The sequence below is a fragment of the Trifolium pratense genome, linkage group LG6 (genome assembly GCF_020283565.1).
Source record: "Trifolium pratense cultivar HEN17-A07 linkage group LG6, ARS_RC_1.1, whole genome shotgun sequence".
In the NCBI taxonomy this organism is placed as follows: domain Eukaryota; kingdom Viridiplantae; phylum Streptophyta; class Magnoliopsida; order Fabales; family Fabaceae; genus Trifolium; species Trifolium pratense.
The window spans coordinates 517,000-534,618 of record NC_060064.1 but is presented as its reverse complement, the minus strand read 5'-3'; the positions used below and the strand labels follow the sequence as shown (position 1 = coordinate 534,618).

The 17,619-nt window shown below is 32.9% G+C and overlaps 3 protein-coding genes, 1 non-coding gene and 1 pseudogene across 4 annotated transcripts; 3 read left to right on the top strand and 2 right to left on the bottom strand.

The window, feature by feature from the left end:
* Positions 1-377: 377 nt before the first annotated feature.
* Positions 378-449, top strand: TRNAQ-CUG. Its single transcript has one exon. It is a non-coding gene; the product is annotated as a tRNA-Gln (tRNA).
* Positions 450-493: 44 nt separating this feature from the next.
* On the top strand, positions 494-4,077 carry LOC123889562. Its single transcript, XM_045938947.1, has 4 exons — positions 494-1,006; positions 1,349-1,454; positions 2,615-2,705; positions 3,020-4,077. Exons 1-4 carry the CDS (start codon positions 641-643, stop codon positions 3,891-3,893), a joined length of 1,437 nt encoding a protein of 478 aa, XP_045794903.1. The 5' UTR covers positions 494-640; the 3' UTR covers positions 3,894-4,077.
* Positions 4,078-4,463: 386 nt separating this feature from the next.
* On the bottom strand, positions 4,464-8,328 carry LOC123889560 (protein DEFECTIVE IN MERISTEM SILENCING 3-like). The gene is made up of 6 exons (XM_045938946.1): positions 8,119-8,328; positions 7,759-7,882; positions 7,329-7,557; positions 6,133-6,324; positions 5,569-5,889; positions 4,464-4,930 (listed from the first exon to the last, which is right to left on the bottom strand). Exons 2-6 carry the CDS (start codon positions 7,880-7,882, stop codon positions 4,750-4,752), a joined length of 1,047 nt encoding a protein of 348 aa, XP_045794902.1. The 5' UTR covers positions 8,119-8,328; the 3' UTR covers positions 4,464-4,749.
* Positions 8,329-10,906: 2,578 nt separating this feature from the next.
* Positions 10,907-12,630, top strand: LOC123888972 (annotated as a pseudogene).
* Positions 12,631-13,645: 1,015 nt separating this feature from the next.
* On the bottom strand, positions 13,646-17,617 carry LOC123889559 (F-box/FBD/LRR-repeat protein At1g13570-like). The gene is made up of 4 exons (XM_045938945.1): positions 17,150-17,617; positions 14,679-15,700; positions 14,423-14,584; positions 13,646-14,096 (listed from the first exon to the last, which is right to left on the bottom strand). The coding sequence occupies exons 2-4, from the start codon at positions 15,651-15,653 to the stop codon at positions 13,794-13,796; spliced, it is 1,440 nt and encodes a 479-aa protein (XP_045794901.1). The 5' UTR covers positions 15,654-15,700; positions 17,150-17,617; the 3' UTR covers positions 13,646-13,793.
* Between the last annotated feature and the right edge of the window lie 2 nt (positions 17,618-17,619).

Below are 17,619 nucleotides of genomic sequence, written 5' to 3'. Positions count from 1 at the left end.
GGTAACTAAAGATAGTAATATTATCTTGAAACTTGTGAAGTCAACATCTTAAAAGTTTAATTTTCTTTCCCTTTTGTTTTTAGCATGACCCTAATTATAATATTGTTAGATCATTACTATTTACTATCGTATAAGATTTGAGTTTCATAAAAAAATAAAAATCATAAAACAATATATAAGTTGAAAATAAAAAACTTGTTTGGTGGATCGGTCCGCCAACTCATTAATAAGAAAACTTGATTTTTGAACTCGGACGACTAAGTTGGTCTTCCCCGCTGGTTAACTCACCATTTCCCTCTCACATCAACCAAAAAAAAAATCTTCCGTTACATTTACACAGGGTAAAATTAAATATGTAATAACCACTTACATGAAATGGTTCCATGGTCTAGCGGTTAGGACATTGGACTCTGAATCCAGTAACCCGAGTTCAAGTCTCGGTGGAACCTCTTTTTTCATTTTTATTCATTTCTGTGTCTGTCACTCAGAAACAAACAAAAAACAAAACCTTTTATTTCTTTTTCTTTTTTTTGGTACAAAAAAACCCTTTTAATTTCAATTTGTTTTTTTGGTCCTAATAAATAGACACAAGTTTTTGGTTTCCCCCCGAAACCATTGATTCTGCATCATCAGCATCACAATGGAAGCCGAAACTCGCCGGAAAGTTGAAGACATGGTGTTGGATATACTTCAAAAATCCGACATTCAAGAAACCACTGAGTTCACTATCCGAGTTGCCGCCTCTGAGCGACTCGGTATCGACCTCTCCGGTCCAGATACCAAACGCTTTGTCAGAACCATTATCGAGACTTATCTTCTCTCCATCGCCAACGCCCAGAAATCACCGCCACAACTCTCCACGGAGGTGCCGGTGACACCCAACGAACCACCACAAGTGTCCAATGAACCGGTGAATGTAACTACACCCAAGGAGCCACCACAAGAGTTCAATAAAGTGGTGGGAGTGAAACGCAAAAACGATGACTCCGAAAAAGTCATTTGCCAGGTTAATCAATCACTCTTTTTAATTATAAGTTATAACATGATTATTTGTTAATCCATTTCTTATTAAGTTATTAACCTAATACAATGCAGTTATTAGTATTGTGATGATGAATCTTCTAAAAGCCCTAAACTTTTAATTTGCATGTTTGCCAATAAATTTACTCCGAAAATGGTGTATCCACTGTTTTAGATTTTTTTATTTGTAGGGAAAAAAAAATGGACTTTGATTTTATTGTTTGTAATATTTAGGGTTTTATAATTTTAAAAGTGTTGTTCATTTTTTGTATATTAGATGCTACTTTTCTTGTCATTGATCTTAATAGATGTTGTTTGCTTGATGTAGTTATCAACCAGGAGGAATGTGGCGGTTCGAGATTTCAAAGGGATGACATTGGTGTCAATTAGGGAGTTCTATAATAAAGATGGAAAACAGCTTCCCACGGCTAAAGGTGATTGCTTCATTCACAATGTTATAAGCTTTACCTTTCTAATGTTTGTTTTCCTCTCTTATTGATTTTGCTTGCATTATTTTCTGCGTTGGTGACGTGCTTTGTTATATTGTAAGTGTTGCTTGAATTTGCTCACGAGTATTATACGTTAGGACATTATTATGAAATGTCTACATCGTATTTTTCTTATACTTATGCAATATGCATGTATATAAATTCCCTTAACACTCATTGATGAGTATTTTTCTGGGATTGTATGTAATCTTGAACATTCTTAGTTAATTAACATGCTTAATTGTGTATTTGGCTGTCAACCATGCATATCAGTGTTGTTAGTGTTATACAAACCTTATTCCGATTTCCGATACACAACAGATCGAAGCCTTCCAATGCAAATTGCAGGTTGAATTGATTTCTCATATGAATCACATGTTGACTTGCAATTTTTATTTATTTATTTTTTACCAAAGGTTGAGTCGTGATTATATCTGCCAAATTATGCTCGTACTTATAAAAAAAAAAGATTATATCTGCCAAATTGCAATTGCATGATTCAAAAATGGAAAAAAATTAACAGAAGCGCGAAATGGCCGGATAACGTGACCCGGTTCTGAGAATGCCTTTCTAAGTTTTTTATAAACATTTTCCTTAAATGGGACAGAAATAGCGGAAATTAAACCCTCCAAGTAACCCAAATATGGAGCGTTTTTTATTTTATTTTTAATTCTTCCATATACGCAATGCTCTGCGCCCTCCCTCCTCTGTTTTTTGGGTTTCCCTTGTCTTTTTAGAAGCCAATGCTCTCTTTTTGGTTGCCGATTGCTCTCTCTTTTCACTTGATACTAGTGGGAAGTGGGTTAGGCGAAAAGGTAAAAGGAGATTCAAATCATGATTATTAAAGCTTTTATGATACACCAGCTTATCTTTTTTATTTGATGTCATATTTTTATTTATTATGTATCTTATGATTTTTAATAAGATTTGATCCACGATTCCAAAAACAGTTTCTTGCAATTCACAATTAAAGAAAAGATAGCCTCATTATAATGTGAAAATCTCTTGTTTCCTGCTAGCTGCTCTTTGTTGAAGTTGGAGTTTGTCTCTCTGATAAAGTGATTACTCTGAATTCCCAAACTAAACATGTTCCTCACTGATTTCAGGGATAAGTTTATCTTCTGAACAATGGTCAACCTTCAAGAATTGTGTTCCCGCTATAGAGGAAGCTATCACAAAGTTGGAAGGAAGGATAAGGTGAGTATTCAATGTTGACTGCTGAGTTATGAGATTTCACGAATTGTGCAACTTTCTATGTTCAGAATGAGATGATCAATTGAGTGTCCAAATGTAGTTGAGGGATCCACGGATATGCTGAATCCCGCTTCCCTTCTTTTCTATGCATGTTGATGGTATATACTAAGAATTACTAACTGCCTGTTATATGATACTCAATGTTGTATTTTAGTTGGAGAAATTTCTGCACTCTTCTGAATATTTACTACTCACTTTTTGGCTTAAAAGAATACTTTAGACTGGTCTAACCTGAAGCATGTATCAAAACAATGCAGATCAGGGATTAATGGCAACAAAAATGGAGAAGTTGCAAGTTCAGTTATTGATGTTCCTGTTGAGCCTGTCGCTATTGAGCCTGTCACTATTGAGCCTGTCCCTATTGAGATCGTCCGTTTTGATGGAAAGAATTTTCAAGTTTGGGCTGAACAAATGGAATTATTCTTCAAACAGTTAAAAATCAATTATGTGCTTACTGAACCATGCCCAAATGCTACATTAGGGGAAAAGAATGCAAGTGCTGGGGAAACCAAAGCTGCTAGAAAGAGATGGGTAAATGATGATTTAACGTGTCGTCGTAACATCTTGAGCCATTTATCTGATAATCTATTCAACAAGTATGCAAATAGAAAAATGAGTGCTAAGGATTTATGGGAAGACTTAAAATTTGTTTATCTGTATGAAGAATATGGCACCAAGATATCTCAGGTGAAAAAGTATATTGAATTTCAAATGGTTGATCAAAAAGCAGTTCTTGACCAAATTCAAGAACTTAATTGCATTGCAGACTCTATTGCAGCTTTTGGAATGCCTATTGAGGAGAACTTCCATGTTAGTGTCATTGTTTCAAAGCTTCCACTATCCTGGAAAGACTTGTCCATCAAGTTAATGCGTGAGGAGCATCTACCTTTTTGGAAGTTAATGGAACTCATAACAAAAGAGGAAGAATCTCGCAATGGAGTGAAACAAATGGGTGAGCCTCTTTCTGATAGGGCAAAATTTTACCGTGCCAATGAAGGGGGGTCGAGCGGGGCTGACATTAAGCCGCCACCAGGTTTTCAAAGGAAGTATGAACCTAATAGCAAGAACGTATCATGTTATATTTGTGGCCAGAAGGGACATTTTTCTAAAAATTGTTGGAGATGGCTGTAATTAAGTGTTTCTGAATTATGATAGTTTGTCAGTTATTTTTTTATGGTACAACTATATTGATGGTACAACTATATTTAAGTTTTTTTTAGGTGGTCAAGACTATATTTAAGTATTACTATAATACTGGATATTTTCTTTTCAGTATTTTAAAAGTGTACTATTTGTATATAAAGTTAATTTCGTGCATATAGGACAATTTTATAGGTCAATTACCATGGAGAATTGTGCAGGCTATCAAGAAAAATAAAATATATGAATTTTGACAAATATTAAAGTTCTTGGAACTAGATTAATGAAACTACAGCCCAGGTAGGACTGTGTATGGGCCAGTTTGGACCTGATTTGGCCTAACCCGGACCCCAAATATGGATCAGTAATAATTTGTGTTGGTTTGTAGTTTTGAAAACATTTCTCTAAACACAAAAACGAAAGGAATGCGACAACATTAAAACACAAAACGAAAGTATGAGCTACAAATTGAGTTGGGTTGGATCAAATCGGCTTATTTTGAATTGAGTTTGAAATGAGTCAGGTTGATGAAAAAGAGTTAAAGATAAAAAAATCAGCATGTAATTGGATCTGCAAGGAAGAAACGATAATAACCGACATCCAAGTTACAACATTCATTCAAATGCATAACTAAACAAAATATCTAAGTTTCTTTTGGACTCAATAGACCTATTAGTGGCAAAAGCATAACTATATGTTTCGGTTTACCCCCATCAAAACTATGTTAATGCACATCCTTATGGTTGCTTATAGAGCCATGCCGGCAAAATGAACTACTAATACATAATTCGATATGGCTAGTTGCTACGATGTTACTTGTGGGAATCAAATCTCTACTAACAACATTTTAGTCTTGGCTTATGGAGTTGCCCTTTCTTAAGTCCAGCAACTGCTGCTCCCTTTGTATATCAGCAGCAAGTTTAGTGGTTTCCCATTTCAGCTTCCTCACCACATCTTCAGCTTCAATATAATCTGGAGGTACATCGGATTCTCCAGAAATTAGAGGAAACTTCACTTCTACATCTTGTCTACAGCCAGAGAATGAAAACATAAGTTAATCCTCTGATTACAGTAGTAAATATAAATTAAAGTAAGAGAATCAAAAACAGTAAATGGTCATAAGACAAGATGTTAATGCAGAAAAAATAAATTCTGAATAAAGCTGGTAACAACAGCTATTCATTGTGCAAAACTATTACCACTCTGATTTTCGCTACTGCATCTAGATATTCTAGAAGTCTATTTTCTGCACGATAAAATTTGTACAAAAGTTTATCCTAAAACATCAAAACACGAGTGAAAACATACACACACCAAGACAAACTTCCAGAAGGCTGGGCATAATGATTTCAATCACTTATCTACACAGATAGGCTTATCATTCTTGTAAAATACATGAAACATTTTCATTTTTCAATGGTCTGCAACTTAAAACTTTCAATGTCTAATTGGAAGAAACAAATCAATTGATCAACCGAACAAGTTATTTATGAATCTATGATATTATTGAAATGAGAAAATTTGAACTACGAAGTAATATGTTCGTCAAAGATAATTACTAACAAAATTGAAAGTGTTAGCCATCAAGGAAGGGATTTGAAAAAGGAGAGAGAATCATGTTAAATCAAGCATGCATTAAAAAGGAGAAGATTAACTGGATACTGACCTACTACCAAGAGCAAAGATACCACATTTCTTAATCATCCCACCATCTAATGACACTGCTCCGTCATTAATGTATCGGAGAGCAAGCAGTATTTCATCCCGAGTTTTATATACTTGTAGGTGAGAAAAAAGGCTATAAAACAGTGTCTCTCTAAGACCGTGCCCACCGGCAGTAAGAAAAGACAATCTATTTGAATCCAGATGGATCATGTTCACTGCATAATCAAGAAATCCAGGCGGGCACTCCCCATTTGGCAGTGTCGGCTTTGGAATAGCCAGCTTCTTTTGTGGATCGTTGTCAACAAAACGTCCAACAAATGGTCTGAAATAAAACAAGTACAACAGTTTAGCTTTCTTCTAAATTGTATGTGTGCGTACTTATAAATTATAATTCGAGTTATTCCCACCCTATGAAGAGAGTGATATACAGCTAGACCATGCACAAAGACGCACAAGTTAGTCCTAGATAAGGTCTGTGTATATCTCTTTCTACATGAATCAATTGTGTGAAAAACTAGCATGCAAATGCAGTGCGCATATATACACTCTCATATATGTAACTTGCCTTAAATCTTCAAGACATATGACAACAAACCGGCCATTTATTTTCTTTCCGGTTGAAGATCCAATTCCATGCAAACCACCATTACAGTTAACTGCGCCTTCTGTATCATACTTCTCCAGTGCTTTAACACCTTCATTAGTACTGCAGACAATTGCAAGCATCGTCTCCAAACCCAAATACTCAGAAAGGATCCTGTTTTAGACAAAATTGTCATTTTTCAGAAAAATAAGTAATAGTAATAGTAGTAAATAGCTTATATTTTTGTTACTTTGTTCGTAAGAGATAAACTATAAAAAAATGGAGTGTGCTAGAAGCGTTTAAAGATTTATACTAGCATTAACAAGTTTGAAAACTTCACTAATTATGTTACATGAATGTTCTGCATGGTGTATTTTAGTCTATGTAGACAATGTAGTCCATCGTAGATAACCCCTGAAATACTATAGCGGGATAGTGGGCAATGGTATGGCTGCTACATCGAAGTTTAGGGAACTAATACAATAATACAATAAATTTATATCACAGTACCATACACATATAAAGCGCAAAAATAGAAGAAAATACAAAATTAAACGCATTCATTTATACCAAGTTACTAACTATTAATTAAAGTTTACTGCTGTTACTAATATTCAAACCTAAAGTAAAAAAGTTTTAACCTCCAAGGCTTAATATAACTCATTTGATACAAGTGATTCCATTAAATGGAATCTCTATCTATGAGTTCTTCCTCATCATCATGGATTCGTGTTCAATTTCTTTACTACCAGTACCAGACTTCATTTGTTTTGCATCCTCCTATTCCGGCAGCTTGGTTCCTCATTCTTTTCTGTTTCCTAGTGATTGTTGTCTATCCCCCCAAGTCAATCTATCATCCCCAAGAAATTAGAAGACTTCAGAATTTTTAGGAAAGGTGACTAGAAGGTGGGAAAAAAACCATGGGGAACAACTACGAGTTGAGTATGTTTTAGGGTTTTGAAAAAGATTTTCCTTAGTGGCTGCATTTGGCCGCTACTCGAAACATTGATGCAACAACGTTTTGCATAGAGCCTAGGGACCACAGTACCGATATGGATTAAAGCGGTTTTAATGATTGCAATTTGTATTAAAACAGAATAACTAGTAGATACAATACAGATATTTCCTGGTGCAAGATTGAAGCCAAATGAACAAAAGGGTGTAACGATGGTATTTACCTGCTGAGATCATCACTCTCAACCTTGGCAAGGGTAGCCACAACACCCAAAGTATCTTTCACAAACGCCAAATTTGATGTCTGAGTATTAGCTTTTATCCAACAAAATATGCCAGCAGCAGAGTTCTCTTTCTTCAATATTTGTTCCACTGTTTCCTCTTCAGTATGAAATGCACCATTCCCATTCTCTGATTTAATTACATTAGCTGAATGGTACTTTCCAAGACTCACTAAAAAGTAAAAACTCCATCAGCCAAAAAAATTCATAAAACAATTCCTATATCAAAGTCTTCATTAAAAAATGCACTAAATTAGGGTTTGTCACTTAAATTAAGTGACACCCAAACTAATAAGGTATAATGTTGAATCTTAAATTCTAATCACACTCTAATAATCATTTACCCTTCTTGAGAATAAATTTGTGAAGATACCTTGTAAGTCGAGTACGGTATCAGTAAGGCGATTAGATTGAAAATTAAGGAAGTCAATATTGTCTTCATGTTGTTTGATCTGATCTTTAAAGCTCTCAGTAATATCATCATCACTTAGATTCATCTGAAAAATGAGAATAATTTAGTTTCATAGTAACATGAAGCAATGAAGAAAGTAACAAACAACATTCAATTGAAGCAATTCTAGGTTTTGAAACCAGAAATTTCAACTCCTAAAAACCCACACTTATTCTTATAATAAACCCATTTTTGTGGCAAATAAAAAGGTGGCATCTTTATGAATGATGATGAATGTTAAGATGAAAATGAAGAGAGAGAGGTAACGTTACAATACCATACCTGGTGGCTGTGGTCGGTCGGGTTGAAGTAAGTGAAGCAGCAAGCGGCGATCACTCAAACTCAAACTTGTCTCTCAAATGACAAATCTTGCTCTCTCTTTTTCTTCTTCTTTGAATTTAATTTATATGCCCAGCATTATTGGATTATCTGTCACAATCCATAATAATTAAACTCTTTATTTTCATAACTAGTTTTTTTTTTTTTTATTTCAAGTAATTCCGTTGTTTGAAATTTCATAAATAAGGTGATTAGGTCAGGTGAGTACATAGATGACTTGTGAATTTTACTCTTTTAAGGTAAATAAATAAATAAATATCCGACTTTTGAACCTCGACCTCTACATATATAATATCTCTATCAACTAAATTTAGTATACAAAAACTCATAAATAGTATTCTACTCGTGCATATTACAAATGAATTATACAATTTATTATTTAAGTAGCATTGAGAGTCAAGAGATTTAAAATAATTAAAGTTATAATAAATATTTAGAATATTTATGTAGATTATTATAGGTGAGTGTTTTATTAGTTAAAAGAAAATATCAACATTGTACATGTATGAATAATATGATACATGATTCATAAGATAAATATACTTTTTAATATAATGATATATTCCTTTAACTCATTTTAGTGGTGGTGTTGACATGATATGAATTTTTTAATGTTTCACGTTTGATTTTTTCTTGAGGTAGATTTTGGTGAGTTAGTTGATGCATGTAAAGCAAAAAACTTTGAATTTAAATGGACCCACTGAAAATTAGTTTGTCATATCGATTTTTTTTTAAAAAAACTTAATTCCTTTATGATTTTTTATCCGCAAAAATATAAGATAAACTTACATAAGTTGTCCTTTTTTAATAAACTTACATAATACAAGTGGTGAAGTTTAACTAAACATATTAGTACCGGTTCATTAAAAATTTGATATAGTGATAATCATAACATCGACCAAAACCACACATTAAATTACTCCATATGCACTTTTCACTATGTCACCCTTTATGTTAAACTAGTGTGAGATCAGTGCCAAGCACGCGAAAAAAAAATTACTTTTGACATGTGATATTCACTTTGAAGAGTTTTTTTTTCTTCATCGATATGTTTTCATTTGGATGAGTATTTTTTCTTCATCTTATCTATGTAAATCTTCACAGTTCTCATTTAGCATCGATCTAGATAATTAAGAAAAATAGGAGTTCTATAGAACTGAGTAATAACCAAAAACACCGGTGTGAATTGGTGGAAACCATAAAATTGATAAACCCGTCCCAATTTTACCTAAATGGTTGGTCCATATTCACTCTTTTTTTTTTCAAACGAAGAGTTTTTTTTTCTTCATCGATATGTTTTCATTTGAATGAGTATTCTTTCTTCATCTTATCTATGTAAATCTTTACAGTTCTCACTTAGCACCGATCTAGATAATTAAGAAAAATAGGAGTTCTATAGAACTGAGTAATAACCAAAAACACCGGTGTGAATCGGTGGAAACCATAAAATTGATAAACCCGTCCCAGTTTTACCTAAATGGTTGGTCCATATTCACTTTTTTTTTTCAAACCACTAATTTTTTTTTTCTTTTCAAACTTCACTTATTATCATATCACAATTTTCTATCTTTTCCATCTCACAATTTCCTTTTCATTTCTTCAAAGACCTTATAGTTAACAACAAAAAATAAAAATGTAATACATAGATGAAGAAAGAATAAGAAAATATGACATATTATATTTGTAATAAAAAGAAGATATGCATAAAAAATAAACTTTAAACCTCTATTATTGGTCACAATTCAACATCATCACTCACTCATATATACGTTTTATAAACCATTCTTTATCGAATGCATTTTTATTTACGTTATTTATTATAATCAAACTTAGCTAGTTGTACCGGTCGAACCATGATGACGAGGTCACGTCGGTAGGGATGTCAATCAGGTGGGAATGAGCGGGGAATATTTTACCATTCTTTTTCCGACCATTTAAAATGATCCTCATCCCCATGTTCCTCGTTTCGAGAACTGGTTAGAAATTTGTCTAATTAATTTTTACATATTTTTTGGTAATGGATTTTTATATATTTAATAAATATTATATTATTTATATATTATTGTTTTTTATTTTGAATTTAATTTTTTATAATCTAAAATTTTATTAATACAAACAAAAATAAAGAAAAAAATATGAAATTAGAGGATGTAAATTGAACGGTCGTCTATCGTTACCTCCGTTTTGGGCTGGATAATGGGCTTATGATCCAGTTGACAAGGAGGCCCATGAACAAATGATAAATATCATCTCCCGCCAATATTCATCTCATTTTCGAGAAGCTGAGAATCAGAGAAACAGAAAATCCCTTTCGAGAAGCAGAGAAGCACAGAAGATTGTTGAGTTTTTGAGGTAGATTTTCGTTTCCTTCACAATCTTATTTGTGCAATTCGTTCAAATTTCGAAGAGATTACAGGAATTCGAAGTAATCGCTTAATCGCGTTTTGTTACGTTCTCTGTAATCGACGCGTGATAGTTTTGCAGCTTGCGGTTGCTTCTTTCTTATGATTTAGGTTTATGATATGTTTAATTTGTTAAAATTTCGAATAGATTATAGGAATTCGAAGTAATCGCTTAATCGCGTTTTGTTACCATTTGTTCAAAGGTTCTCTGCATTTGACGCGTGATAATTTTGCAGCTTCCGATTGCTTCTTGCTCATGATTTAGGTTTATGATACAATTGTGTGAGAATATTTGTTAATGTTATTCATGAATTGGTCTGATTATGCAGATGGCTGGGGTACAAATCTGGATTAGAGTGACCGACAGTGCTGAATTGATGCTGGTGAATGAAGTGCTAAGGCAGTTGGATGGAATACAGCTTCTTCTTCTTCACCTTCGTATCGATGTCACTGACATCGATACTTATGTCACGATGGTGCGCAGAGCACACGCGCTCGCTGCGAGACACGGATACGACGTTGTGATCATGGGAAGACAAGAAGCAGCACCTCCAGCAATATGATATCAGTAGTTGCTTAACTTTGTCTATAACTAAGTAGTATATGTTGTTATGTTTGTATGGATTCATGTTAAGTAGTTAAATACCTTTGTTAATTTGTCTATAAAAAGTGTTGTTATGTTTGTCTGGTAAATGGATTTTGAATACCTTTGTTAATTTGTTATAACTAAGTGTTGTTATGTTTGTCCCTGAATGGATTATGTTGCATTGGAAAAAAGCTTAAGATTCTTATCTTGCTTAACAATTTTCTGTTTGGTTCTTTGCCTAATGAACTTGGTGAATGTTATACACTTCAACGAGTTCGTTTAGGACAACTTAGTTCTCTACCTAGTTCTATTGGAAACTTTCCAAATTTGCAGATTATGCTTCTTCATGGAAATAGATTCTCAGGTGAAATTCCTCAAGATATAGGAAAGTTGAAGAACATTCTCAGGCTAGATATGAGTTTCAACAACTTTTCAGGAAAAATTCCTATTGAGATGGGTGAATGTTCTTTGGTTACCTATTTAGATTTGAGTCGGAATCAATTATCAGGTCCTATTCCAATTCAGCTTTCTCAAATTCACATACTTAACTATCTTAATGTCTCGTGGAACAACTTAAACCAAACACTTCCCAAGGAACTTGGTGCTATAAAAGGCTTAACCTCGGCCGATTTTTCCAATAATGACTTCTCTGGCTCAATTCCTGAAATAGGCCAATTCTCAATGTTCAATTCTACTTCCTTTATCGGTAATCCGAAGTTATGTGGATATGATTTGAATCCATGCAACCGTTCTTCATCAACGGTATCTGAGTCTCAGGATCAAAACAACGGTCATGCGAAACCTGGAGTTCTGGTAAAGTACAAGCTTCTATTTGCATTAGCACTTCTGTTTTGTTCATTGGTTTTCGCAACATTAGCTATAATCAAAAGCCGAAAAGGAATTAGGCAAGACTCGAATTCATGGAAGTTAACAGCATTTCAGAAGATTGAATATGGAAGTGATGATATCTTAGGTTGTATCAAGGAAAGTAACATCATAGGAAGAGGAGGTGCTGGTGTTGTATATGGGGGTACAATGCCAAATGATGAAAAAATAGCTGTGAAAAAGTTACTAGGAATTAACAAAGGTTGTTCTTATGATAATGGTTTATCAGCTGAAATAAAAACACTTGGTAGAATAAGGCATAGATACATTGTGAAGTTGTTAGCATTTTGTTCAAATAGAGATACAAATTTGCTTGTTTATTAGTATATGACAAATGGAAGTTTAGGTGAAGTTTTGCATGGTAAAAGAGGGGGGTATCTTGAGTGGAATGTAAGGGTGAAAATAGCAATAGAAGCTGCTAAAGGACTATGTTATTTGCATCATGATTGTTGTCCTATGATTGTTCATAGAGATGTTAAGTCAAATAATATTTTGTTGGATTCAGAATTTGAAGCTCATGTTGCTGATTTTGGACTTGCTAAGTTCTTGTTGCAAGAGAATAATGGAGTAGTAACCAGTTAAAAATAGGAACCAATTATTTTTTATAAACAAAATATAAGGACCAACTTGATAATTTAATATAATCGAAGAATTTTTTTTAAAAAAATATTAACAAAGTCAGAAATTTATTTGTTATAGACTCAAAGATTAATGTGGTATTTATTCATAATTGTTGGAATCCATTTTGTAATGCTATAACATATATCTTCATCCATATGTTTCATGCAAAGCATGTCAATCATCATGCAATTTGTTGCAGAGAGTTTTCAAACTTTAAATACAAACATAATTTTTTTTAGAGATGTCTTTTCCAATATTTTTAGGCGCGTCGGAGTATCTATGAAGAAAAGAGGTGTATGTGGACTTTTTTTTTGGTAGAATTCATAAATAGTATTCTACTCGTGCATATTACAAATGAATTATACAATTTATTATTATTTAAGTAGCATTCAGAGTCAAGAGATTTAAAATAATTAAAGTTATAATAAATATTTAGAATATTTATGTAGATTATTATAGATGTGGACATGATACTTTGGAATGTGAATTTCTGATCTGAACTATCTAAATATATAGAGGCGGCGGTAGAGCATACATTATTAGTGTCACTGTCAACACATTACACCGGTTGGTTGAAAAGAAAGGAGAAAATCATCAGTAAAGTTATTTTTCTTTTTTGTTTTTGAAAAAACACTAAAATCTATTATTAATCAACCGAACTTAAAGAAATCACGCAAGTGAAATGAGAAACACATTAGGTCGATTTGCAGAGGCACCAAACAAATTAAACAACTGAATGGTTTTAACAGCGACACAGGATTAAAGGTCATGAGATATCTGATTATCTGGACAATAAGAACAAGCCACAATATCTTATAAAAATAAGCCAGAAACTTGACGATGAAGGAAAGACAGTGAGAAGGAAATCTCATTGCCTTTTCAAGCCATATCACTTGTCACATCTATTACCCTCTTAACTCATAATTGTTACAATATAAATAAATTAATATTACAGTATATAAAATGTCAATAATTCCAATTGAACAAAAAAATTCTACTGATTTAAAATTATTATCATGGTAGTCAAATGCAATTGCAATGATTACAAGTAATAAAATTACCAGCAATATAAATATTAATATTATCCTATCATTACATCATAACATAAAAAGACATTATACATTTTATATGAGCACAAGTTTCTCTCTTCCAACTACATTTTCACTTTGAAGTTTTTCACTAATCATTTGACGCCTATCTTGAAACCATATAGGATCAAACTTCCAATTGAATGAATCATGAACTCTCCAATAGGGACTCAAAACTATTTCCTCAAGTTTATGGGCATATTTTAGAACATTCATAACAAACTCAATTTCATACCAATTGCCAACACAACCTCTCAATTCAATAACTTTGATTTCATCGTGAGTGCATTCAATATCCTTGACAACTTTCTGATTTTCAATGATCATTGGATATGTGATCTAAAAAAAATAGAAAACATTCTGATTATAACAATGAATGCAAATCAAAATATCTAAGAAACATTTCTAAACTAATAACAAAAGTTTGTATATACCTATAAATAAATCTAAAATACTTTAAACTAAAACTTGGAAAAATTGATTTTAATCATTGATCTTCACCTTTTCAATGGTCAGTATCTACAATTGATATTGATCATTGATAATATGAATTGGAGATCAATGGTTAAGATCACCACTTTATTTCCTCAAATATTGCTTTACAATGGAGAGAATATTGATGGAGAAAAATAAAGAATAATATGTGTATAAACATGTCCACTCACCATTACAGAAAGCTTATGCAAAAGCGGAGAAGCTCGTAGAAGGGTTACAATCCCCAAAAGATCGAATTTCGAATGTTCTACAGTCTCGAAAGGTGAGAAAAGGATGATGTTCAATTGCTTAAGATGTTTGAATGGTTGAGTTATTTTTAGAGAAGTAAGGTCCTAAACAAGAAAATGTAAGATTAATTAAATATCATTCAAAAGACATAAATTTAAAAATATTCACTGTTCCAACCAAGACTTTATGATGACTAACCATTGAAGAGATGTCCAATCTCATAATCTCAAGTTTAGGAAGAGTTGCAAAGAGTGCAAGTACATTAGGATCTTCACCATAATGAACAGCGCAACGAATGCTCTTCAACAAAGGGGTATTAATGTTCAAGGTAACCAAACTATATCCAATGTACTCCAATGAAGTGAGTTTAAGGCAATCTAGTGAAATCAGGTTTATATTCACCCGGGAGTTGTCAGATACAATATAGCATGCTCCAACCTTGAGATGACATAAGGATGAACTCATTATCTTTGGCATCCATGATCTTAACTCACAATAAATTAAGTGAAGCTCTTCAAGCCGTCGACAATTAGATAACAGACTTTCAATGAAAATTTCATCCACTTTTGCACGAAAAAGTGAAAGAGATCTCAAATTTTTGAAGGGAATATAGTCAGAGTTGGTAGGATGGGAAACAAGACAATGTTCGAGACGCATATGCTTTAGAGTTGAAGCATTAGTATCCGAAAATAAGTCAAGGGCAAACTTGTATCGTAGTTTGGATGGAGTAGTATCAATAGCATAAGCGGAAGGCATTGCTAATAAGGGTAGATTGATGGTTTCAACTCCCCTTGCAATTGCAAAACGAATCCATTGATCAATAATATCACCGTGTTTACCATTTAAATAGAAGCTCACAAAGAAAGAATCTATCTTTATGCCTTGAAAACTCTTGACAAATTGATCTACTCGTTTTACAAATTCATCCATATTGATATCCAGTTGGACGCGGCGTCTCTCCATAATAGAATTATGACTACTATCCCTGATTTGAAATACTTCTTGCTCGCTCTTTCCAAGCACGTGGAAGATATCAAAGTGGAGATCTCTCCTTAGAAACCAAAGCTTGCACCACCTTCTAGACAATAAACTGGTTTTCAATAAATCTTTGACGGGTAACATTGTCAGTATATGAGACAAGATTTCGTCAGGCAATTCACTGATGTGATCCATACTAGAAAAGAATGGTAATGCACCTGAGCAGTGACCGATCCAGGAATCTATAAAATGGGGGGCCGGAATAATTAAATAATAAATATTAAATAAATCATAATTATAATAATTATAATAGTACTTAAATATACTCAATAAAAAATACATCACATTGTTTATCTAAGTTATACACAACATTGTTCTATATCATAAAATTCATCAACAACTGAATCTATATTAAATTTTTCAGCAATTTTTCTATCGGTGTAAGTAATCACAACATTGTTCTATATCATAAAATTCATCAACAACTGAATCTATATTAAATTTTTCAGCAATTTTTCTATCGGTGTAAGTAATCACATAATTAGTTTGAAATTCATTTTCTATCTTGTTTGTCAACCTTATCTCTCACTTGTAGCAAACAATCAGAACTAACTTAATTGAATTTGAACTTTAGTAGTGTATAATATATATCATCAAAATATTTTAAAGTAAATTGTTACAATTATTATGTTCTGGGTACATATTTTGCATCAAACAGTCGTTACTAATCTTTTAACAGAAAAAAAATATGACAAGAGGGGGGCCCAGCCCCTACTTAACCCCCCCCCCCCAAAATATATACGTGATACTACACCAATCAATCTATCTATCATGATTATATTCCACTACAATGAGGGCTGCTCTAAAGTAATAATGATATGAAGAAGAAGAAAATTGAAATAAGAGAATTCAATCCCTGTCCAAGCTCTCCTCTCTTATTTCAAACTAGTTGAACACAACAAAGAGAGCAAGAATTGTTCTTTCTCTCTCGCGAAGAAATATATATTTTATCTATTTATATTTCTCTTCACTCTCTCCCTTCCTCGTTAGTTACTGTCCAAGCTCTCCTCTCTTTGTTTTGTGTCTCTTATGCTAGGCATGTAGTATAGCTTCTCACTCCCAGGTACAAACACTAATCTATGTACAAGAGAGCTTCTAACCAAGGTTTTAAATAAAGGTCCGTTACCGCGAAAACGGCCGCGACAAAAAGGTATTGGCGCCTACCGTTACCGAGATTTATATTTTTTCCAATAGAAATGCATAAAAATCACATTTTTAATACAAATATGAACATAAAGTGTTATATCTTTTTAACTCTTTTCAAGTTCAAAACTTTACATTTATCTCATATTTAATATTTAAGTTGTTATACATATATCATAGTACAAATAATTTTAATAAAATTTGTGCGATATTCTGATTAATTCACACCGCGACGACCGTATTTCATAACGCAACAGCTGTAATAGCCAAAATCGCAAAATCCTTGACGCGACCGCGACCGCTATTTAAAACCTTGCTTCTAACTAGTTTGAAATTGAAATAAGAGAAATAAGAGAGTATTATTAATATTCATTCATTCCAGAACTCACTCACGCACGAAACAAAAAACTAGGGTTCCAAATAACCCAATCCTCCTCCTAGTTAGAAAAAAAAAAGAAGTAGCAAATCTTTTTAGAAGATTAACTTACAGAAGGAGATGAACACGGTGTGTGAGAGAGTCTCGTCGGAACCTGGCGGATGATGTTGCGGTGGCACCGATCTTGTATACAATTTGTTTGAGCAACTTCTATTCCTAAATTAGAGCCTTATATATAAATAAATAAACCTCTTTTAAGGTAAAATTGATCTCGAATAAAATTGGACGATCAAATAAATCAGATATTGTCGTGAAAAAAAAAGTAGCAAATCTTTTTCATCAATTCAACCTAAAAACTAACAAATCTTATTAAATTATAAAAAAATATAAATAAAAAACTAACAAATCTTGTACCAAAAAAAAGTAGTCACATAAAGTATATAAAAAAGTAGTAACAAATACCGTACAATTTTTTTTTTTTGAAAACGCTTATTATAGCGAACTATATTTCACGAAAGATTCACGAAGAAAGCGGCAATCGAAATAACCCGATCACTGCATGCTTTTGAATCACCGCTGCAA